Raw genomic sequence first — 25,622 nt, forward strand, 5'->3', positions numbered from 1 at the left:
TACCGCATACCTATCAGTTTGGCAAGACTGACTAAAAAGGAAAATGACAAAGTTGGAAGTGCTGCTAAAACATAGGTACATTAATAGGTAGTGGTATGAACTGGCCCATACACAGGAATGGCCTGCTAACTATGCCCCAAGTTGCCAAACTGTGTATATACCCTTTTACCCAGTGATACTGCAACTAGACTTTTATCACAAAAAGATTTTTAAAAAAGAGGAAAAGGTTCTAAATATTTAAAGCATCTCTTTCTATAGTGGTAAAGAACTGGAGACTAAGGATATCCATCAAAGGGAGAATAGCTAAATAAATTATGGTATATGAATGTAATGGAATACTATCAGGTTGTAAGAAATAAAAAGGTGGTTTCAAAGAAAGCTAGGAAGATTTATTTATATAAAATAATGTGGAGTCAAGTAATCAGAACCAGGAAAACAATTTACACTATAACATCAATACTGAAAAAAAAAGAAAATTCTTAACTCTGATCAATGATCAAACATAATTCCAAAGGAACTTCTGAGATGAAAACTGTTAACCATCTCATGACAAAATTAATGTGCAGAATGAGATACATATTTTTGGGCATGACCAATGTGGGAGTCTATTTTGCTTTACTATGTGTATTTGTTATAAGGGTTTTATTATTTTTTTATTCCCTCCAATGTGAGGGGAAGGTGAGATAGAGAAAAATAAATGATTGTTGATTCAATAAAAATAATGAAATAGGATACTGGCCAACAATTCTGTTAAATTTTCCCTTGAAGTTTCACAATGGTAATGGAATGTATAAATTGAACTTCTTTTGGAATTTAAGTTGGATGACCACTTGTTGAGGTTGTTGTAGAAAGGGTTCATGCTACAGATCACAAGTGCTCAGTACAAAAAAAGAGTTGCAATAAATGTTTCCTAAGTTGAAACTGGGTAGGTAAAATCGGAGGTCCTAAATACATCACTTATTTCAATATCCAAATTCTTCTTGCCTTAAATGCATGTTCTTTGCCATTAGATTGACTCATTTTCAGTCTTAGTTCTCTTCCTATCCCCTCAACTTAGTCATAACTTTTCACTAGGTTTAGTAGTGATGGCATATACAATGCCATTGGACATCAACAGCACTGGATTTTACTAGCTCATCTTTTAATTTAACTGACTGTCCACAGCCTGATCTACTTTACTCAATCAAAAATATGTCTGGATTCTTAGGATTGTGCAAAAATCTGAAGCCATGCAAATGTTTTCATTTATAGAAATGAAATGAGCTATCTCTTACTCTCTTTCTCTCAGAAGTCATAAGTTTAAAATTGCACTAAGACTCTTGAGATACCTTATAAAATTAGCTTTAGACCACTACCTATAGGTATTATTTGACCATTATATTTACCTTGACATCATTATTTCCCACAGCAATTCCAATTTCTGCAAGGTCTTTCAATAAAGAAGCCATCATCTCCGTTGCTCGTTTTTTCTGGTGATTTGTCATTTCTTTGAGTTTCTGAAGTTCAGCATCTATACTTGCTAGGGTTGCCTAATAGAAAAACAAAGTTCAAATATTCATTAAAATAACTTAATAACTTGGTAATTCAAATCAGAGGAAGCACAGTGTAGTAGAAGAATCTGGTATTGGAATCAAGAAGGCTTGGGTTTAAATTGAGCCAGGGACAAATCCTGGATACATGACCCTGGCCTTCAGTACTTGAGGCAACTCTCCTTAAAATTATAAATTATAAAACAGCTGGCTATCTGCACTGGTAGATAGAGTTTCATTGACTAAAATGAAATCATAAGTCTGGCTCATGTCTTCCCCACCAAAAAAAAGGAAGAAAATAAAATTAAGCACTTGTATTCGCACTAATCAAGTTGGGTTTTGTTTGTAACTCACAAAAGGATATTTTTTTCTTTCTTTTTTTTCTTAATTTGAATCTATTTGAGTATTAACTCCTGCTTTCAATGCTTTTGTTGTTTTTTTAATTTCTGCCAAATATGGCCAATACTCTGATAAAAACTATGACAGAAGAAAAATAACTGCCTGATCACATGGGTTGATAGGGATATGATTGGGGATACCGACTCTAAATGAGCACCCTAGTACAAATATCAATAATATGGAAATGGGTCTTGATCAATGACACATGAAGAAACCAGTGGAATTGTGAGTCTACTCTGGGAAGGGTGGGGGGAGGGAAAGAACATGAATCATGTAACCATGCAAAAATACCCCAAATTAATTAATTAAATAAGTTTCCAAATTAAAAAACAAACTAGCTTATGATAACCTTACTCTATTTTTTTCATTCATTGGGAAAAACATTTCCAAAATCAAGAAGCTTCAAAAAGAGTTACAAATGCAGGCTAAGACTTAAGTTTGAATCCAAGCAAAGGACAATGACCTTACTGTCAGGAATTAGAAAACTTTTAAAAAGAGGATCCCTGGGGGCAGCTGGGTAGCTCAGTGGAGTGAGAGTCAGGCCTAGAGACAGGAGGTCCTAGGTTCAAACCTGGCCTCAGCCACTTCCCAGCTGTGTGACCCTGGGCAAATCACTTGACCCCCATTGCCCACCGTTACCAATCTTCCACCTATGAGACAATACACCGAAGTACAAGGGTTTAAAAAAAAAAAATTTAAAAAATTGGATCCCTGATCCTAGCTCTTTGTAAATAGTAGAGAGGAGAAGGTGGCAGTGGCAATCAGCTTTGTGCTATCTTTAGCATCATGTCAGATTGCAAATCTGTTTTGTATAAATTTAATAGTTTTAGTAGACATACCACAGAATGAAATTGTGGTCATTTATATAGTTATTTCCAGTTATAACACTCTACATAAATTCCACCTATTTAGAAAATCATAATGAAAATAGTAAGCACCAACAAGTATTTGTTAGGTATATTGTAGAAAATATTTAAAATATGTACATAGATGTAGAACTCAGTAGAATTGTTCATCAGCTCCAGGAGTGGAGGGGAAGGGAGAGAACATGAATCATGTAACCATAGAAAAATATTTTAATAAACAAAATTATATTAAAAAATGAACTATGTATGTAATTATTTTATAAGCAAATTGTTTTTTAGCTAAAATGCTACTAAGAAATCAAATAACAATACCAATCAATGCCTTTTGAGAATAATTCAATGAAGTTGTAAATTAAATAAAACTTCCTTCATTACCATATTGTTTAATTTCTTACTTTAGAGTACAGTCAGTTTGCTAGTTCACTCTCAGCTGTACCCTGAAAAACGGGATCTATTTTTTAAAAAAGTTTTCTTCCCATCAGAAGGTTAGAGCATAATTCTTTTTTAACAGAACACAAACATAATGGAGGAATATAATGGTTATCTTAACACATCTATTATTGTTAAATACTGGAAGAATAAAGGACAAGAAGGTTTTGGTGTCAAGTAAGAATGGTAACTGAGAACTTAGGATGATGAGCCCCAATGTACAATTATTCCCAGACTTCTCTAGAAGCAAGAAATTCAAAAAGCTGCCAAGCAAGAACTATTAAAGACAAAAATTCATCAAATCATAAAAAGTGAAAAAAATATATTGTGATTTTCTTACCGATTTCTGATTTAGTTCATCACTAAGTAGCTCATACTCCTTGGCTTTGTCCTCAACTTCCTGAGACTTCTGGTCATAGTTGACTGCAAGCTCCTCTAGAGCCTGCAACACTTCTTTCACTTCTTCCTTGGAAGCATCATTTTCTGCCTGCAGACGATTCAGTTCAGCCTGCAAATTATCTTGGTCCCTTCTTGTAGATGCTAAAAGCTACAAAAATGGGCAAACATGGCCATTTTAAACAAAGTATTAATACAAGCACTTTGCTTTAATTCTAATCTCCTTAATTTATCTGTTCTTGAGTACAATCAGGAAGTACGAAGATGGGGATCCCAGTAAATCATTGACTATAGCAATCTTCACTGATCCTTGATATTCTCACTCCCATTTATTAAACATATGACTTCACCCTGAGTTATATAGTAATGAAAGATAAAATTAATGGAATACAGAGGAAACAATTCTTTCTTTAGGAATTCATCTTTGCTTATATATGAAAATGTATTTTTAGTGAGGCATGGGAGAGAAGTCAACAGGAAGTTCTGTAAAGAAATATGGTTTGAACTTACGTTGGTCTCATTTTTAGTTCATGATAAATTGAAACATTTAAGGAAGGATTCTGAAATACCCTAAGCAGATGAAATTTGCCTCTTTAAATAAAAATAGATACTAAATACCAATTCCAAGGCAGAAGAGGGGAAAGGGTTATACAACTGGGGTCAAACAACTTGTGCAGGGTCACATGAAACTTGCCTCTTCTTGATCCAACATTTGTGTTTTCAATTTCTCTACCAACTGGCTCTGCTGATTAATTTCTTCATCCTACAATTAAAATGAAATTATCAAAATTATCAAAAAACTAATTATAAAAAAACTCAAAAATGAGTTGTAATCATGATTTACTTTATAGATTATAAAATAATTAAGCACAGAGGTAAAATGGAAATAGAAAAATATTTTCTAAAAATTTCAGTTAAAAAAGTGCAAGTAAATCCTATTTTTAGATACTGAAAATAAAATTGTTTTTAGCCATGTTAAAAAAATGCTAGTTGAGACCAGTTAATTCTCCAAATTCAAGATGGCTTAATTTTTTCTCAAGAAACATATTCTAGTGCCACTTTTTTGAAGTAGCCACTGCTACAATGAAATGTATGATTATAGTATAAACAAGGAAACAAGTTTATTTTACCTATATCTTTTCTTAAAATATTTTAAATGACCATAATTTACTATTAATGCAGCAATTAAAAACACTTTATTTACATTATCTCATTTAATTTTGACAATGTTCATGTGAGATAGAGATAATCAGGATTGTTATCTCCATTTTCTGGGTGAGGAGAAAACTGAGGGAGGAGAGGTTAAGTGACTTGTCTGTGGTCATGTAACTAGTAAGTGTCAGAAGCAGGATTTAAATGTAGGTTTTATAAAATACAAGGTATGAGTGAAAAATAATGAATACAAATAAGTGTTAGGTTTTGCACAATTTACTGAAATGCTATGGCAAAATTATATCATAGAAACATTCCAAATTGAGGCTACACACAAGAAACACATAACTATTTCCCCATTTCCCTTTCCCTTCACTGTTTTTATCAAACTTTTCATATTCTAGTACTTTTAAAAACTATGTTTTAATATTACTGACACTACATGATGTCTTTGTACTTCCATTCTACTTTTCTCCCAATTTACTTTTTTCTTTTTGATTTTCTTGATATCCTCTAGGACTTCTGGATTTTCTCCTGTTCTGCTGGGTGCCATAACTCACTCTGCTATGCCCTGAATCATTATTCTTTCCCCTGTAAGATTTGGAGGAGTTATGAAAGGCTCTGAAAGTCAAAAAGAGAATTTTGTTTTTGATTCTGGAGGCAATAGAGAGCTACTTTAGCAAAACCCCAATAATGGCTAAATGGAATTGAGAGAGATCTGAGGCAGGCTGAGGAGATGAGGACCTATTCCAGGATGGTGGCACTGTGTCAGAGGGATAAGATACATATGAGAGATGTCACAGACATGAAACTGATAGGCCCTGGCAACAGCTCAGATATAGGGGGTGAGAGAGTGAGAAATCTAGGCTGACTTCTAGGCTTTTAGCCTGAGACCCTGGGAGAATGGTACTGCCCTCTACAGTAATAGGTTGGAGGGGGGGTGTCTAGGGGTTGAGATCTTGAGTTTGGTTTTGGATACATTGAGATGAAGACATCTACTGGAGATCAGTAGAGAAATGAGGGCCAGAAAGGTACATTTGAGGATCATTACTATAAATGATGGTAAATTATATGATAAAGATGGTAATTAAATCCATAGGAGCTGATGAGATCATCTCGTGAAGCAGTACAGAGGGAGAAGAGAAGAGGGCCCAGGACAGAACTTCAAGGGACAGCTATAGTTAAGAGGCAGTGATCTGGATGAGTATCCAGCAAAGGAGACAGAGAAGAAGCATTCAGACAGGTAAAACAAGACTAGGGAGAGCTGTGTTCCAAAAAACGTAGAGAAAAGAGAGTATCAGAGAGTGCTCAACAGTGTTGACAGGATGGAATGGGATTGCCTGAACAAAGAGAGGGCTTAGCTTTGGTAGGAATGAGGTACCTTCATCATGTGTAACAGTGAAGGAGAGTGTGGTAGAAGGCCTTCGAGTGACAAGAGATGGGAATTTGTGGAAAATGATCTCCATTTTTCCAGTAAAGTGAGTCAAGGTTCTTGCTCAGAGGGTGGGGGACAGGGAACTAGGGGAGGATTGAAGAGGGATAAAAGATTGTGGAGAGTGGAACAGGGAACTGCTGAGGTGGGATTGCCTAGCAGCAGCGAGGGCCCAGTTGAGGCTGGGAAACATAACTTTGTAGTGGGCCCATCAAAACGGTCGTGATTCTACCTTTGACCAGTAGCATGTGTGTAGGAGCAAAGGCCATGAGTGGTGGGACTGATCCAAGATGGTGGCTTGCCTAGGTAAAACCAGAGCTATGAGAAAGGGCCCATGGAGGCCAGTTGAATCGGTTCAGCAAGGAGAGAGGGTTGGAGACAGTCTGGCAGAGAACTGAGACGTCAAGGGACTAGAAATCCTAAATGTGGATGCAGAGTAGGGTTTTGTAAGGGAAGGCCAAGTGAGAGATTTATTTGTGGACAATGGCAATATTCAGAGTAGAATCACCTTTTTGTGGAGGTTGGGAGGAGTTGGGTAGATCATGGGAAGAGAGTAGGTGAAGTACACTACATTTGAGGGAGAGTTGATAGATGCAATGAAGTCCCCTAGGGTGAGGACAGGAGTTGGAGAAGAGAGTGACTCTGTAAATAGCTACCAGGGCCTTGATGGGGCGATAGGTAGAACAGCATGCGCTTCCTGAGGGATGGAGGCAGAGGGAGAACCTGGGCCTGGCAATGACAAGTGAGAAGTGCTCCAATCCCTCTGCTTTGAGCTGAGTGGAAATGAGTGAAGTTGCGACCAATATTGGCTGAGGGTGGCCAGGGAGTCGGTCACCAGAGGGGAGTCAGGTTTCAGTGACAACTAGGAGATTGGCATTCCAGAGGGCACAGTGGAAGCACTGGGTAGTTTAGTTGGAACTTTGGGATGGGAAGGTAGGGTCTGAATCATGATCCCCAGCAGCTCAGAAAGCTGGGGTGCCATTCTGCTGACTATGCAGACAAATTCTCAACTACTTGATCCCTTTGTCCCTGGGATTCAGAGCTTAAACAAAAATGCCCCCACCTTTCCGCCTAATCTGTACTCTCATCCCTGCCCTTCACAATGTGTATTTTTCTCTATTGTGCATTCTGGAATGCCTGCCCTACTGCTAACAAATTCCTCTTTGCTCTGATGAGTTAACTTTTACCTATCTTGAGAAAGTGCCCCTAAAAGGCCCAGGCCACTCTCCATGTCCCTCTGACAGCACTGAACCCGGAGTAGGTGTCCCCCTTGCTCCTCATCCCCACTTCCAGACTCTACATCATCACTCAGCAAACTCTCCCTTTAGGATTTGCTCCACTAATTTTTATTACCTGATCCAAATCCTTGTCATAATAATCTACTAGCCCCTAAGTCTCATTTTCCTTTCTGAGTTTCTCAAGGACGTCAGTATTGGGCTCACTATTTCCCTTTAGACATCAATCTTGGCTCTTAGGGATTTCAATACATACACAGCTATTTCCCTTGACACACCTGTTTCTTAGTTCATTGGCTTCCTAAACTCTCACCTCTATCTTCACTCTACATTAGCCACACAAAGGGAAAAGTCATAAGCTGAATCTGACCATCCCCCCATGAATATTCTATTACCATGACTTGGATTCCAAAATTTTTCTCTCCAATCACAACTTGCCCTTTTTCCTAATTCCTTCTAAAGCTACTGTTTTCACCATGACTCTCATTCTTCTACCTCTACCTGTTCCCAGAGACCCCTCTTTTGATATGCATCCTTTACCTCATAAAATTCCTGCTTCCTTTAAAGTTCATCAGAGATACCACTTTGCTCAAGAAGCCTTTCTTGATTCCCCCAATTGTTAAACTTTCTCTCTCTTCTGAAACTGAGTAGATATTTTTTACTTATTTATGTAATTTCTATTCCTCCTTAGAATGTAAGCTCTACAAGGGGAAGAGACTTATTTTGCTTTTATGTTTTCAGCACCTACATACAGTTTCTAGCACATAACAGTAACTTAGTGTTCTGAAATTAGTGAAATTGTCTGATAGAAAATTTGGTTTTTGAACTAGATATATAATTTTGCACAATGGTATGTATAGGCCTACTACAAAATTACACATCTGCCAGAGATAAAGATCCAAATTAAAAGCAAAGAATTTAACTGAAATGAGAGATATTAAAAAGCTGTATTTAGAAGAAAGTTACAAGAACCATGCTACTAATTCGTTGAAAATACATTCATATCCAAATAAAAACAATTTGTCAAGAGGTGATTAACATACAAACTCAAACGCGATTTTGAATAAGAAAGATTCCTACCTTATCATCAAGTTGTTTGTATAACTTAGCAATTTCTTCTTCGCACTTTCTTCTTTCAGCATCAGTAAAGTTTCCTGTAACTCCAATTGTGGCTGCTGGTTTATCATTGATGACAGTAATATCCTTATCTACTGCAAAGGCTTCTAAGTTGGCTTTCTCTTTGTCAAACTGTTCATCAACTGGCACAGTCTCCCCTTAAATAAGACATTGGAATGATTGGCTAATAAGATTAAACAAGTTCAAAACTGACCTCATTATCTTCCTTTTTTTTGCTTAGTCATATTTGACTTGTCCTTCACATTAGTCAATCATCAAATCCAGATGATTTTCCTTTAAAAAAGTTTTTTTCAATTTTATTACCACTACCCTAATCAAGGTTCTCACCACGTCACATGGAATATCTGCAAAGTTTCTCAGGAGTTCTTCTTGTACACTCATCCTCAATCAATGCTGATAATTCTAGTAATTTAATTCACCATCTTATCCACCCATATTGTCCCTTGCCCCCATACTAAGTCACAAAGGTATTCAAATCTCTCTCCCCTATCCCAATCTACTGTTAACCTGCCTATATATTTCTGCCATCTCTAACATGCCTTAATCAAATCTGGTAGTCTGTCCCCTACAAACAGATTACAGTTGTTCCCAACTCTGCCTTTACTCACATTGTTCTACAAAGAAATGGCCTTTTGTATGCTTTCCAAAACAGCCATCCTGTCTACTGTTGAAGACAAAGTTCTTTTACCTTCCCTAATTATTCTTGTAACTCTTTTTTCATTTGAATCCCAATAATATTTAGTCTATATTATAAAATTTAGCCTTTAACTCCATTTGTCTTGTTTGGTTTTGTTTCATATTTGTTAATCTTTTCTCTTCCCCAACTCAACTGTAATCTCCTTAAGGCTACCATGTCGGGGCAGCTATGTGATTCAGGGAATTGAGAGTCAGGCCTAGAGATGGAAGGTCCTGGATTCAAAGATAGCCCCAGACACTTCCAGTTGTGTGACCCTGGGCAAGTCACTTAACCTCCATTGCCTAGGAACCAATACACAGTACTGATTCTAAGACAGAAGGTATGGGATTTAAAGTGAGACAGAGACAGAGATAGACTGAGACCACAATGTCAATATGATCTTATACATATACCTTATACTTTTTGGTGCCTTCATTCTCACCAAGTACAATACCCATCACATAAAAGATACTGAATACTTGTTAAATAATTGAAATATTTTTGTCTACTTAATTACTAAGAAAATATATACAAAAACCTTATTATTCATTGAAATTCAGTCGTTAGTAAATAACTATATTGTTTATATGGTGGTGATTAATCCCATAATTATAAAATAATTCCTTTTATGTTACTTAATCTCATAAATATTATATATTTTTAAAATCATCAACATATACAAACTCCTGCAATTCTAGATTGTAGTCACTGTTTTTTAACCTACTATTTCTTCCTTTCTACTGAAAAGTAGACAAATGACCACCATATCTGCAAGTCAGCCAAGATAAAAAGTAAGTATTGATAGGGTTATGAAAAAGTAAATAAAGTAAATAAAGCCATATAATTCTGAATTAAATGGGATATTCAGCTGAACTTTGACGCTTTGTCAACTCCTTTTGCTTCAATTATTTTCAGTCATTTTGTAAGAGGGCCTAATGATAGTTTAAATAAGAGTATTTGACATTTTATTCTTAAATACTGAATTGAAACGACAACTAGTTTTGATTCTATTTTTATTTACCTTGGTTGGATTCCCCAACATTTTAAATGGCTACTCTATATTTATGGGCTAGCCAGCATGAAAAAGTGATAGCTTAATTTCATTACCATTGCGCCATCGATTGAGTTCATTTTCTAGCCACTGAATGGTGTTACGTAATGTCTTGTTTTTCTCTTTTTCTTTTTCGTATTTTTTCTTCCACTGTTCTGCTGTTAGCTCCACATTAACACAAACTGTATTCTTTATTGTCTTGGCTCTAGTGAAATTGGAAAAAAATTAAACAGGGATGAACTAGTTATTTTCAAATATATCTACTTTCTTACTGATCCTATAACTGTAAATAAAGTAAATGGACAATTCAGTTGGATATTACCTATTCTTGTCTAAATGCTACATTTTCGGATGAATAAGAGTTATTTACTTGAATAGATAACTACTTTGATGTATATTTGAGAGGTGACAGTATACAGTGTTTGCAAATCATGAGCAGCTTTTAGTGGGAAACCAAAGACAGGAAGAGGCTTGCAATTCTGTAAAGTACTGGCAGAACTGAACTTAAGCCCATCTGAAGGTTAATGATAATATTATGATTTTGACAAAGCATACAATGGTCACTCTAACTTAACAACCTGCATCAGAATTATACTGTTTAACTTTACAATCTGATCTAATCCTTGCAAAAATCTCAAGTCTCAAAGTCTCAAAAGTCTCAAAAGAACTGGGGGAAAATTGTAATATTTAATTAACTGAATTTGGTTCATCAGTATTTTAAATATAAAATAATAGGCACCAATATTATAAGGATATATATGACATTATATGTGAATCAGTTGATTTATTTTTTCCAAGAGATCTATAAAATAAAGTTTTATTAGAGCTTTCAGAAAATAAACATAAAAACCTTAAACTTCATTCAAATAATTAGAGCCTGTTATATGTATAATACACATTTTAAATAACTGACCTTTGTCCAAATAGGAGTGTAGATTTTGTTTCAGACTCATTATATGATGATGGAGAGCAACAAATGACAATAGTAGTTCTGCAGTTGCCACCTAGTGAATCTTGAAGGATTCTTGTCATTTTACTATCTCGATAGGGAACATATGTCTAAAAAAAAAAAGCTGGGTTCATATAGCTTTTATACATTTAGGATTATATATAAAGTTCTGAAATAAAACATGTGAAGGAATTAACAAAATTGATCATAAAGTAAGACTGTCTAAAATATTTTTCAGTGGGTCCATTTAATGTTAATTGTCTAATTTAGAGCTCTGAAATGAATCTTACCATACTGCTATAAAATGGAAATCCAAAACTGATAATGAAAATAAATATTTGAGCACCATTATATAGGCACAGAATCTTCCTATTATAATTTATATTATGGATCAAAGTTTTTGTATATATTTCTAAGAGTAGGTTTTAAAATTTAGAAACATGGCAAAGGCAAAAACCATCAATGACACTTACACTACTCTCAGCCAAAGCAGAAATAACATTTCCAAGAGCAGACAGAGACTTGTTGATGTTTTTAGCTTCATCCAGCACAGCACCTTCAGCTCCAGTTTTACTAACCTAGGTGTATGATTAAATATGTATAGTTAAAAAAAATTAAACCACAAGAAAAATTTAAGTTATAGATTAAGTTCTTTAAAGTTGCTTCTTCAATTGATAAATGGTCAAAGGATATGAATAGACATCTATTGTCAAAAGAAAAAATGCTCTAAATTACTACTGATCAGAGAAATGCAAATTAAAACAACTCTCAGGTAGTACCATCTCAAAGTTATCAGATTAGCTAATATGACAGAAAAGGAAAATGATCAATGTTGGAAGGAATGTAGGAAAACTGAGCATTGTTGATGGAGCTCTCAATGGATTCAACCATTCTAGAGAGCAAAGCGAAACTATGGCCAAAGAGTAATAAAACCATACATATCCTTTGACCCAGCATACTGTTACTATGTATCCCAAAGACATAAAAACCAAAAAAGTAAAAGGACCTCTTTGTATGAAGATATTTATAACAACTCTTTTTGTGGTGGCAAAGCAGTGGAAATGAGGGGATGTCCATCAACTGGGGAATGGCTGAACAAGTTGTGGTATATAATTGTGATGGAATACTATTATGCTAAAAGATGAACAGGATGGCCCCAGAAAAACCTGAAAAGGTTTACATGAATTGATGCAAAATGAAATGAGCAGAACTAGGAGAACAGTGTATGCAGTAACAGCAATATTGTACAATGATCAATTGCAAGTGACTTGGATATTCTCATTAATACAATGATCCCAAGACCCATTGGACTTATGGTAAAAAATACTATCCACCTCCAGAGAAAGAAATGATGGAGAATGGTTGCAAAGCAAAAGTATACTTTTAAACTTTATTCTTGTCACTTTGCTTACTTTTCACAGCACATACAACATGGAAATCTTTTGCATGTGTATAATCTATATCAAATTGCTTATTATCTTGGGGAAGGCGGGGGAAGAGCGGGAGAGAATTTGGAACTCAAATTTCTAAAGGGAATGTTAGAAATTGTTTCTGTATGTAATTGGGAAAAAATAAAATATTAAAATAAAGTCACGTTTCTGGTTTTTGAGATGAGCTATGGTATGGAGGCAGGTCCTGAAGACAGGAAAACATGCTTTCAAATTTCTCATCTGAACATATACTTAGAATATAACCATGGGTAAAGCCTTTAATCCCTCACTGTCCCAGACAATTCTCTAAGAGTCTACATTATCTACAAATTACCAACCTGTACCAATACATGGAGTTTCCATAGTAAGCATTCTTTATACTTTGAAATCACAGACCTGCCTCCCCCTCCCTAAATCCCATTATTATTCACTCCCAAAAAAGTCCTAATTATTTACTAATGATACTGTCACTTGTTACTTTGAAAAAAAAAAAAAAAGATTTTTTTAGAGGCAGAGGACAGAGCAGGAATGCCAACACCTTTATTAATATAATAGCACTTTTGCCACTCTCTAATATACCTGCCATTCTGTATTATAACTATTTTTGTTTGTATTTTATCCCTCCACTATAAGTGTCAAGAAGAGAGGGACTATATCATATCTGAAGTTTGGAAATTCTGGGGGCACTTTACACTTTGTTCCTAACACAGAGATGAAACTTTTGCTGTTATGGTGGCAGTACTTTATGGCTTAGAAGTAATACTTAAGTATAAACACTTAAATGTTTATTATTTTATTCTTTTATTGTAACTTTGGGCTTTGCATGTAAATCTACTGGTCTCTTCCTCATTCAATATACCACAAATTTTCATTTTTTAGTTTGGTGATTCCAGATTTCTGGAGGAACATGACAATATCTAACTTATTTTTGTTAAATAAGGTAAATGGACACATAGTACAATGGCTAGAAAATACTGTCTAAAATAATTTATTTAAAAAATAAAACCCTTTAAAAAACACAATGCTTTTAAGCATGAAGTGTTTGCATAATGATCTTGAATGAACTCAAATTCAATATTTATTCAACACTTCACAGTGCAGAACTGTTGAAAGAACAGTTTAGATAACTTCAATAGGGAAAAAGACAGATAATCTTAATCTCATTAAGGTTAGTCACATAAGATAAAAATAAAAATTATAATACAAGATCAATACACAATAAATGCAACCCGAGAGGAACAAAAGCAAATGATATATTATATATGAAGGGAAAAACTATTCTAACTAAGAATGGGGAGAGTCCCATTTTATACATGGGAACAGACTCTGGAAAATTAAACTGCTTGCTAGGGGTTACCTGGCTAGCAAGTGGTCCCACCAAGACTTGTATTTAGACCCTGTTTGGACTCCTAGGCCAGCTCTTTTTATTATATCACATGTTTTATCATTTGCTGATCCCACAGCAGGCACATTATAAAATATTATTGATTACAAAACAAATTAGATTTGATAAACATTTAATTGCTTATTATATCCCTAGTACTTTAACAGATGTTGTGAAAGGATGGCTACTCCAAGTAACTGTGAGGAAGTACTGGGAACATTTCCTATCACATAAATCACAAGACATTTGTGTCCTACCTACAGTAACATAGCTAGTATGTTCAAAGTACCAAAGACTGAGTTAGGTTCCTAGTGCTTAAACTGAGTCCCATGTGAGTGAAGTGATTTCCCAAAGCCATACAGATATAGCAAGGACTTGACCCTAGACCTAAGATTCCAGATCTAGTAAACTCCATATGAATTCCACCTTGTATCCTCTTGTATCCAGGGGTAGGGTTCAAACCTAAGTCTAACTTTTAAGTCCAGCATTTTCTGTTTCATGCCATATGTATCTCATATAGCAGAAAATCGAGAGCAAAAGGGGTTAAGGCAGGAATGGACACATATACTCACTAAACAAGTAGTGTATGTAAAAAGGTAGCTATTTAAAATAAATGGATTTGACTAGATGATGTCTAAGAATATGACTAGATCTACCATCATATATGATTTAATCCTAAATTAACTAGGTAATTAAGCAATGCAATCTAAAATAAGATGGGCTATTAATGGTGCTAGAGTTATCAGGGCTAATTTTTTGTCAGAGGTGGGATCTGAAATCATATTTGAAAAATTCAGACTTTGGATAAGCACAGAAGAGCAAGGAAAATATAAACAAAGTCAGAGAGGCTAGAATGCCCATTAAAAATATTGATGACAGTGAAAAGATGCCTAGCTAAAAGCAAAAGGTACATGTTGAGAATTAGGGGTGATAAAAGTTGGATAGAAAAAGGAGACTAGGTTATGAAGAGCTTTGAAAGTAAAATAATTCTCTTAACATTAAAATACAAGTACAACTAAAATGAGAAATTTATCCTTCAACGGACAAATATGACAACTTTTCAAAGAACAATTTCTAACAAAAATTTTTGAAGTATACCTATTAGGTGATAAGCATATTCATGTACACTATATTTGAAACAACTCAGTCATACAAAATGCAACCTGAAAATATTCACACTAAAAACTATCAAATATTTAGGTCATGTGCCTCGATTGCAAATAAAGCTATGGACTATCTTACAAAATCATATTTTCCTTATAATTCAATAACTCTGGTTGATTACCACAATCAAATTAATCATACTATGTATGACTTGTACAAATTGTTAGAGGGGTTAAACCAGAAAAATATAAAAAATAAATATTTACATATTTTTCTCCAAAAGACTTAATGAAGTATACAAAACACTACACAGGAATGAACTTAATCCAATTAGGTGTATATTCTTAGAGAAATTAAAAAAAAAAATGTTACCTTTTCACTACCAGCCAAATCTACCAGATAAAGTTTCCCACTCAGTTTCTGTTCTGTTTGAGTGTTTTCTTGTTTTACGTTAATAAGAAAGATACTGTGACTTCTAGAGCTATGTTCATTCATATCTATAATGAAAACATATTAAAACAATTAAACAAATCAGCCTTTAATTTTTCCTCTCCAAAAATTTCTTCTAAGATGACATTTAATGAAAACATAATTCAACTGACAATGGATTTTTAAAAAAAAAGTTGAAATAGTCTACTTACTTGTAACTGCTACATGTCTATTGGATTTTCCTTCATCTATAGTATCCATAACCTCATCTGGACTACATACAAAGCGCTCTGTGCAACCCTTAAAAATAAATTTTAAAGTGTTAAAATCCTCCCCCCCCATCATTATGTTTTTTTCCTTACAAATTATTCTATAGTCCTTATACTGACCTTTACATAGGGAACTCTGTTTTTATCCTCATGAACAGAAAGATTGGTCTTTGAAACTGAAATAAGAAAATACTACTTGTTACATAACTAATATCTTCCATAATGTAACATTAGCTGAGAACTTGCTATTACAACTTTTTCCTTATCAGCAGTATGACAAACAGGAAAACTTCACTGTACATATTGAAAAACCACTATTTTTAAAATGCCTGTCAAAGAATTGAGGGAAAATAAATACTCCATCAAAGCTAGATTTATACACTCGATAGTCAATATTTTTAAGTATACTTAAGTGTATGACTTAAGTTGTGTTATCTGTGATTGATAGGAATAATTTTTGACTATGATTTTCTATAATTTAAGGCAAATTTTAATAGTCTCAAATGCCTTTTCATCTATTGGCAAAAAAATCTTTAGGGTTCTTTCTAACAAGACATAATTAACTACTGCTATTCCAGAAGAGATAATAAATGGTGAAGAGTACAACTTACCATCCAAAAGATCCCTTATCTTATCCAGATATATTTCAAAATAAGATACCTAAAGGAAAAATTAAGATTAAATAAGGGCAGATGGGAAAAAAAATCACATCACTAAATTTCTAAATACATATTTCTAGTCAAGTTTATTTAGAGGTGGAAAAAGAATGAGTCCAAAGCCTTTTCCCCACTTTCTTTATTTCCTCTTTTAAAAGTATTCCCTCTTTTTAAAAAAGGTTCAGATTTTTCCACCTGAAAAGAAAAAAAATTAGAGATCACTTAGTCTTGTGTTGGCAAAGGGGTGGCATGCATGCCTCAGTGTGCTGGAGGGGGCTGCTCCCCTACCCCTCTCCACCTGCCTGAGGACATTTTTCACAAGCCCCGTCCCTCCACTCAGTAGCCCAATGTGAGCACTTCTTCCCTCCTCTCCCTCTGCTGTCTGGGGTAATGTGGGGGCTCACAAGCAGCTTGAAGGTACAGTTTGGGCATGCAAACTCTAAAAGGTTTCCCAACTTTAGCGGAGCTAGTCCAACTTTTTCACTTTTACTGTTGAAAATAAGGACTAAGTTTAAGTGATTTGCCCAGAATAACTGTGGTTCTATTGCTTCATCAGTAAAAACAGAAGTAAATTTGTCCAGGAGGCGTATTGGGCTTCTGCAAAAGAGAGGTTAGCAGAAAGGCAGCTCTGTGTGTTATAGATTGTTCCTGAAGGGATAAGAAATTAAAGATCTGCAGTCCAGAGTTATAAAATGCTCCAGGCCCAAGGGCTGTCTTGTTCCTGGGGCAATTTATGACTTGTGCTTGGGATAATTTATACGCTTCCAGTATACAGGTGCTTATTATTTCCCTTGTATATTGGTAGAGAACATCACCTTGGTTTATGTCTGAGAGATGATATATGGATTATTTATGTACTTGGCTTTATATTATATAACTGATATGTCTTATCATCAATGTGTAATGTTTAAAGAGTTAACAGTGGTGACTGATTTTACATAAACTGGAACATTGTAGTGAGAATCAGAAGTGATAGTAGTGAGTGTATATACAGGAGTGAATCTTGGCATTCCCCCTCATTATAATCATAAAAGAATTTAATTTGTAGGCACATGGAAGTGGTTCTTCTACAGAACCAAGATCTGCTACTGTTTGGGCAGGTTGCAGTGAACAAGCCAGCTCAGAAAACAAGTATGGGAACCACTTCACATAGGTACTGAAAAAAGAAAAAACTAAAAAACAGTTGTCCAAAACCTCCAACATTATGGTTAAGGTAATTTAAGGCTGAGGCATTGTGCAAGTTGCTATCAATAGATATAAATGAGATACTGCCCCTGCTTCCTAGAACCTCATAATTTAATAAAGCATAAAGTATATACACAAATAATAATAATATGAGACTGAGTATGATGAGGACAGTAAGAGGTCTAAAGTGCTGAAGGTGATTTCTACAAAAATTTATTAACTACAAACTTGACAAGTACTAATATGCATTTTAAGCATCATCCTGAAAGTTGAATGAAAAGAAATCTCTAACGTTTACCTTAATGTGAAACTCCAAATTTTCATCCATCGAGTAAATATAATTAAAAATATCTTGTACTATTCTTGGAATAATACCCATACCATCTGGATCATGGAGTTTGCCCTGAATGGAACAACAAAAAACATTTACTAAATTTTTTCATTGAGTTATGAACATTTAATGCAACTAATGAAAAATATCTATAGGCAAATCTTTTACAAGTAAAACAAAGTAACAGTGAATAGGAATGACAGAAAGAATACAAATATAGCCAGAAAACTAACTTCTGAACTATATGGCATATAAATACCAAAATACATGAGACCACCACTATGATCTCAAATATGAACATTATGTTTTACCTGTCCTTAGAATCACATTCTAATAATCAAGCTTGGATTAGCTCATTGGAATAATGGGTATTGTAAAAAGTGTGGGGCACCAGGGATTTAAATGTATCCTACTGGTTTGTGGGTACGCACACTGGGTTGAAGGAGAGATAGAACCAGCCAGGATAGGGAGACCAAGAATCAAGAATGGCAGTTAGCCCCAACTGTCACTCTGCTCACCCTAGGCCAGGATCTTTGGAACCAGCAGGCAAGGTAAAGGGTTTTAACAGTTTTAATTATGATTTACTAATAAAGGCGGGATAGGGGATTCTACACTTGAAACCCTAAAGGGCAAATCACAGGGCAAGGGGACTTGTCTACTCTAACTCTAATTGACCCAGGCCAGGCAGGGCTCAAGGAGCAGTACTGGAGTCTCTGGGAAGGCTGCTTCAAATCTGGTTCCAGCCAGGTTTGACCAGCACAGTTAAAGGGCTGAGGGTAGCTTGGAGGGTTCTCACGGTAATCCAAAGATGATCACAGGATGCCAAAAGCCAAGGTGGTCCAAGGTACCCAAGTAGAGAGAGTGTGCTTGAGATGCTGTCCACCAGATCCCAAACCTCTCCTCCACTTGGTGCAGCTCTGCAGGTCTTGTCCACTTGCTGAAAGCCACCACCATTCAGGATCCCAGGGAATCAGGATGCAGGTCTGAGATCTCCCAGGGCTAGCAACAGTTTGTGCCAACCACTAATGGAATCTCTCTCAGAGCACAAACCCATACTTTTCTGCTTCTTCATTCCATCTTGGAATGCTCCAGCCCTTCCTGCTAGGTCCATATAAACTATATGCAACCAATACTAAATAATCTTCCTCACAACAGTATGTACAAAAAGGAAAACTATTTATAAAAAATAGTTCTCCCTCAGTTCAATTCAAATGTATTCAAATATTAGAAATGCCTCATGGGATTTTAACTTTTGTAGTCAAACTAAATCCCTAAAAGCAGATGCTCAAACATATTGTTTTCTAAAGAAGTGGATTGTGCTCAGAATGGCATGGGTGATTGAGGCAACCTCTGAATCAGAGGAGGCAGCATTGCTTCTTTCTAAGAGTAGGTGGGAAAAAATGCAAAAACAAACAAACCAACCCTGCTCCACTTCACCACTCTTAACTTTTAGCATATAAACATTTAAAAAATCTCCAAAAAGTATTTAATAACTGCAGCAAATTACTTAATATAAAGTGACATAAATGGGCCATTCTGAAAGGACCCAGTTTTTTAGGTTCAATAGGATCAAATTTTCATCTTATATTAAGTATATTACTGTCTAAATTGGGCCAAAAAAAACAATTTCTAAAGAGGAAAATTATTTCAATTCTGTACTTTGCTATTCTACCATAAGCAGAAGCCCAAATTCTTACTATTTTGTGTCTATCATAATAATAAATTATCATTTAATAAAAGGTTAATAATTTCAAGTACATGGCCTCCTAGAGAAAAAAGTGAAAAGTCCAAAATAATTGTTAATATTATTACTGTTAATAGAAAAATAATTAACAGCATTGACAATACTACTCAAAAAAGGAGAGGGATATTTATTTTACAATTTGTTACCTCCATTGTATGGGTCTTCCCAGAGGATGTCTGTCCATAGGCAAATATTGTACCATTATATCCCTCAAGTACATCTATAAGTAAAAAAAAAAAAGTTATATATTAGGGAATTTTCCTTCTTGAATAAAATTCAGATTGCTTTTAAAGTGTTGTAAAAAACGTCACAAACAACTTGATGAGAAAAAAATATTTATTTTTCTTCAGATTAGATGACATATAAGTCTACCTAAAATTATATATAAAAATTATAAATTTAACCAAGCTTAGATTTAATTCTCACTTAAAAGAACACAAATTACAAAAAGGATTTTTCATTAGAGCATGGAGAACTTCCTTTGCCAGAGTAAAAGGCAATTTCTCTAAGACTGTTCTCCAGATATCTGTTTCATATTGCAACTTTCCCCATCAAGGTTTCAATATATTGTTGGTTGGCATAAGAAATGAAATAGAAATTTTTTGGAGTAGATTCCAAATTAGAAATTCAGAAATGCATAAAAATGTATATACAGTAATATCAACATACTTTATCTTTTAATACCATAAGTATAGCCAGCAGATGACATAAAGAGGCTAGAAATGTAAAGATATCTTTAAAAGTTTAGTAATTAATAAATGCATAAAATCTACATACTGATGGTAAATTATAATATTGTCAGAGTTAACAAATAAATATTAATTTGGCGATAATGTTAATAAAGTTAGTGATAATATGCTTCCATATACAGGATACAATCTAATAAGTTATTAGTATTTTATAGATGACATGTGTGCATCTTAACTGTATGGCAAGAATTGTATGTCCGATACATGGTTATTATGTATGTGGTCATTAGCTTGTGTTGTCACTATCATCAACTAGCATTCAACAATCTTCAGTAGATTGCAGAAATGTACCACTGACTAATGGTGAGAACCAATAGGGAATTTCAAAGGTTATTTTTTTTAATGTCTTTTTAAACATTTATTTTTCATAAGTATTTTTACTTAACACTGATGTACAATAGCCTATGACCAAATACTTAACCCAAATTTTGCAAGAAGATACTGTAACACCCCATAAAAGAAAAAGAAAATAATTCAGACTTCTTTGGTATAAAGAGAAGGCCAAAAAAATTTTTAATGTGAATCTTTCAGATTGTATGGGGCTGGGTTTAACCCCTGTGATGTAGAAGGGATACCTTTAAGTCCTAGGGAGCCATTTGATAAACACAGAGGCTTAAGTGATTTGCTCAGGGTGACAGTGAAGGTTAATGCCAGAAATGAATTCTTTCTTTCTAATCAGAGACTATTAGATTATTTCCCCTCTTAAAGGTGGAAATACGTTTGGCACATAATAAGTATTTAATAAATGTTCAGTTTCTGTCTAGCCCACTACCCACTGCCTCAGTACCTCTATGAAAAAAGAACAAAACAAAGCCACTACCTTCAACATGACCTTGAAGGAAATAATAAAATACGAAATATTATGACTAATGGTGTTAGTGGCAAATCAGAAGGATGTTATAAATAATGCTAAAATTTATAATCTGGTAGAAATTTCTCTTATAACATTCTTATAGTTATTCTTTTATTATAAATTTGAGAAACAGGGAATTTCACAGGTCTAATTTGTCTTAGCTTTAACTTTGGAATAAAATAATGATATGCATTTATTAAACTATCTACTGCAAGGGATACAACTATAAACCTGTGACAACTGCTGTCCTTGAGGAATGTCCTTTCTATAGGAAAGAAGTAACATGTTCACAAATAAATAAATGTAGGCTATATAAAAAGTGATTTGGAGGTTAGGAGATCATTCATAACTAGGAAAAAGCAAGAAAGGCTTCTTGAAGAAAATGGTACTAAAGCTAGGCCTTGAAGGAAGCTATAGATCCTAAGAGAAAAAGGTGAGAATAAAGAACATTCCAGGTGGGGAAACACTCCAGTTTGGGAAACAGCATCTAATATGACTGGGGTTAAGAGTGAAAGAGGTGGAATTATATGCAATAAGCCTTAAAAGATAGGCTAGAGCTAGACTGTGAAAGGCTTTAAATGTCAACATGGCATATACTTGGTTCTAGAGGCATTGGGCACTTGAGAGGGAATTAGAGGCATAGAAACTTCTGAATCAGGGAAGTGATATGGTCAGGGGGAGGGGGCGGCGGGGGGGAGACTTTGCCCTCAAAGAGATTATCCTATTTCTTCAACCTAATGAGGCTCCTTGCATCTGGTCTGGGAATGTGCTGGTTAATGTTTAACAACTGGTTTTTCAGGAAAAATATATCCATGACATACTTTTCAGTTTAATCTATATTATTAACATATTCTCATCACTTTAAGTTGAGACAACAAAAAAACAGTAAATCAAAATTTAAAATATTATATATGTAATATATAATAATAAATCAGATTTGGCAATTTCTGAGGTTCAAATGCTCAAAAATCAGTTCTAGCCAGGATGGGTTGGGCCGAGCACACCACTAATCTAGTCTTTCCTTCCTCAGAACTATTCTTTCATATGATTTCCAAACTAATCTTCCTCATGTCAGGGTTTGCTCATGTCTAGCCTACTGAATATAAAATAAAGTCCAAACTTCTTAGCCTGGCATCTAAGTTACTTCACAACCTGGTGTCCCTATAATTCACTAAATCATGTTAAGTATCCACTATCCAGGAGGCCAGATTAGGCACTAGGGAAGATACAATGTGTGGGTAAGACACAGTCCCTTGTCCTAAAGGACAATCTAGTGGGGGGTGGGGCACAACACAGAGGTAATGTCAGGGTCTTTGTTAGAGTGAAGGGCCCCAAAAAGGGGAAGAACAAAGTGTTCTAATAAGGTTCAAGGTCCAAAGTCACTTATAATCAGTGGAAAGAGAACATTTCAAGGAGCCTTATCTTCCACTTTTCCATTCTACATGAACCATGCTCTAGCCAAAGTGTAGTCTTCATCCCACATAAACATTAAGTACTTCCTCACTCCAGTGTTTCTGCGCATATTACTCTATTTACCTGAAAGTCTTTACCCTTAAACAGACCTTTTAAAATCCTAAGCAAGCTTCAAGGTCCTGTGCAAAAGCCAACTCTCCCACAAAGCCTTTACTGATCCTATCACTTGGAAACAGGGCCTTCCTTGAATCTCATGTATATGGTTCCTTTCATGTTATATTTCATACTAATTACTGTAAAGTTATTACATAATGTATATTATGTATATGTTATAGTCTCTCTGACAGCTTATGAATGCCACAAAGGCATCTTTGTATTTCCTTTAATAAATGAGTGTACTTCAAGAAACCAGTATTGCTACTCAATAATCTGTGTGATGTACTGTTATTTAAAGAGGTTTGGACAAATTATGGAAAGAGGTAAAAAAATCAAGGGCAATAAAAAGGTAGGCTAGAAGAATGTTACATTAGTTGAGTATTTTACAGTTTTTTTCAAGTGATTTCACATATATTATCTTACTACATTCTTAAAACAGTCCTGAATTAACAGGCATATAATATTTCACAAAAAAGCTGTGGCTTAGCTCACAACCAACACTTCCCACCTGGCTACTCTCCTGGACTTTCATCATTATCTCCAGAAACTCATCTTCCTGAAAGATTGCATCAACTCTGAAACTCAAGCCTCCTTAAATATCCCCTGCCCCTGGGGCTCCTTTTCTTCCTTTGATTGGAGAGAGTGGAAGGGTGGACATCACACTCACGCTCACACTCACTCACTCACTCTCTCACTCTCTCTGTATATATATATATATATATATATATATATATTTTCCTCTCCCCTTTTTTTGAGTGATGTCTTCTCTAATCAGGTTGTGAGCTCCAGGAAGGCAGGGATTATCTTTTGCCTTTCTTTATATCAATAGGACTTGGCATAGTGTCTGGCCCACAGTAAGCACTTAGTAAATGCTTATTGAGTGACAACTGTTAAAGACAAAAAGGGCCATTTTAAAAACATGATCAAAGCAAGGAGTGATAGGAGCAGTACTCAAGGGAAGTAAGTCTCTAGTTCCAGAAGAATTACATATCAAGGTGCTGAAAATACTTGCAAATTTGTACTAGCAGGTACTTCCAATAAATTTTTTGAGATATCTGGAAGAATAGCCTGAAGACTGCTATGGAAAAATATCAATTTTAAAAAGGAAAAATGGTATTGATAATATAATAATCAGGAGGAAGGTTTCTAGTGGACTCTTGACAAAGCTCTTTTCTTAATATATTTTTAAATCACCTATATGAAGGCATATGGCATGCTCATGAAACATCTACTAGGTGCAGGCCATTTTCTTAAGTTGATGAAAGGCAGAGAGCTAGCTAATAACTGAAATTCAAAACAATTTTTAGAGGTTAAAATATAGTTGTTTGAATCAACAAAAGTGAGTTAAATGCTTGCCTTTAAATTAAAAACTCAATTGCATGAGTGAAGAAGTATAAGTAGAAACCTGACTTCATAAGAATTCACCTGAAAAAGATTTGGGGATTTTAAGCTGAATGCAAAGCTCAATGAGCCAACTGTGTTATGTAGCCACTTAAATTGTTAAACAATCAAAGGCAGCATTAATCAAAATGATTATGAGAAGTAAGGGTACTATCCCTGTGCTCTGCATTCAGGCATCTTGAATACTACTTTGAGAAATTGGCAAACTGGAATATATCCAAAGGAGAGCAATCTAAATGTTGAGGAGTCTGGAAATAAAAGCACAAGAATAGTTTTTAAAAAATTAGAAATGTTCAGTTTGAAAAAAGTCATTAAAAAGATTATTCATGTGAATAAAGAAGATTTGTTTTGGGTTGCTCCAGGAGGCAGAACGAGGTTGAATACAGTTACAAAAATGGAGGTGTCAGTTCAATGTAAAATTCAGCTTTTTCATAATGACTAGTGCAGTCAAGATATAGAATGAATGTCTCACCATTGAACATAACTGGGCAAGGGCTGGATGGCCATTCCATTTGTTAGGGTTGGCAGAGAAAGGATTCCTACAACAGAAGTTTAGACTAGATAATGTCTAAGATCCTTTCCAATATTAGGATTTGAAGGTCAGCTAGGCAACTCAGTGGCTTGAGAGCCAGGCCTAGAGATGGGAGGTTCTTCGTTCAAATCTGACCTCAAATCCTAGCTATGTGATCCTGGGCAGGTCATTTAATCCACATTGCCTAGCCAGTATCGTTCTTCCTTAGAACTGATACTTAGTATTAGTTCTAAGATAGAAGGTAAGGATTTAAAAAAAACCAAAACCCTAAGATTCTGTGAATCCATGGAATGAAAACAAGGAAGGGGAAAAAACCCCAGAGAACCTGGGTTTGTAGTAACATAATTTTCTGGCCTAAAATACACTTACCTGGATCATCTTTGTTGCTATTTAGCAAAGCTCCCTTGGAGCTTCCTGGCTTCCTACTGGAAGGGGACTTTGGGAAGAAGATAATGATGGAACAGAGGTATAGGAATGTACCGACAAAGATTGTCACCTTCTAGAAACTCTTGGCAATCTGCCTAGTGATTGTTTCCCTTGGCATGTTGCTTCAATTCTAGTTTATTACCTTAGAAACTATTTTGTGATATGAATGTTAATATAAAAGAGGGAAATAAAGTCAGTTTTCAGGTCTAGCCTTTAACACTAATATGCAGGAACATTTGTACCATATTAATGCCAAATAATAAAATATTTATTAAATGTAATTACTGTATTCATTTTGTATCAAATATA

General features: G+C 35.0%; 1 protein-coding gene across 1 annotated transcript in view; it reads right to left on the bottom strand.

Moving 5' to 3' along the window:
* The window catches only part of KIF5B (kinesin family member 5B), a 66,284-nt gene that overhangs the window by 19,042 nt on the left and 21,620 nt on the right, over positions 1-25,622 (bottom strand). The window contains exons 3-15 of the mRNA XM_044678621.1: positions 19,930-20,003; positions 18,007-18,111; positions 16,479-16,527; positions 15,988-16,043; positions 15,811-15,898; positions 15,542-15,666; positions 11,725-11,829; positions 11,216-11,361; positions 10,359-10,507; positions 8,519-8,712; positions 4,314-4,382; positions 3,564-3,770; positions 1,386-1,529 (exon numbers count right to left, since the gene is read on the bottom strand). Coding sequence (XP_044534556.1) covers positions 1,386-1,529; positions 3,564-3,770; positions 4,314-4,382; positions 8,519-8,712; positions 10,359-10,507; positions 11,216-11,361; positions 11,725-11,829; positions 15,542-15,666; positions 15,811-15,898; positions 15,988-16,043; positions 16,479-16,527; positions 18,007-18,111; positions 19,930-20,003 — 1,511 coding nt within the window. The remainder of the gene's footprint in view (positions 1-1,385; positions 1,530-3,563; positions 3,771-4,313; positions 4,383-8,518; positions 8,713-10,358; positions 10,508-11,215; positions 11,362-11,724; positions 11,830-15,541; positions 15,667-15,810; positions 15,899-15,987; positions 16,044-16,478; positions 16,528-18,006; positions 18,112-19,929; positions 20,004-25,622) is intronic.

This window comes from Gracilinanus agilis, chromosome 5, assembly GCF_016433145.1.
Source record: "Gracilinanus agilis isolate LMUSP501 chromosome 5, AgileGrace, whole genome shotgun sequence".
Lineage (NCBI taxonomy): Eukaryota > Metazoa > Chordata > Mammalia > Didelphimorphia > Didelphidae > Gracilinanus > Gracilinanus agilis.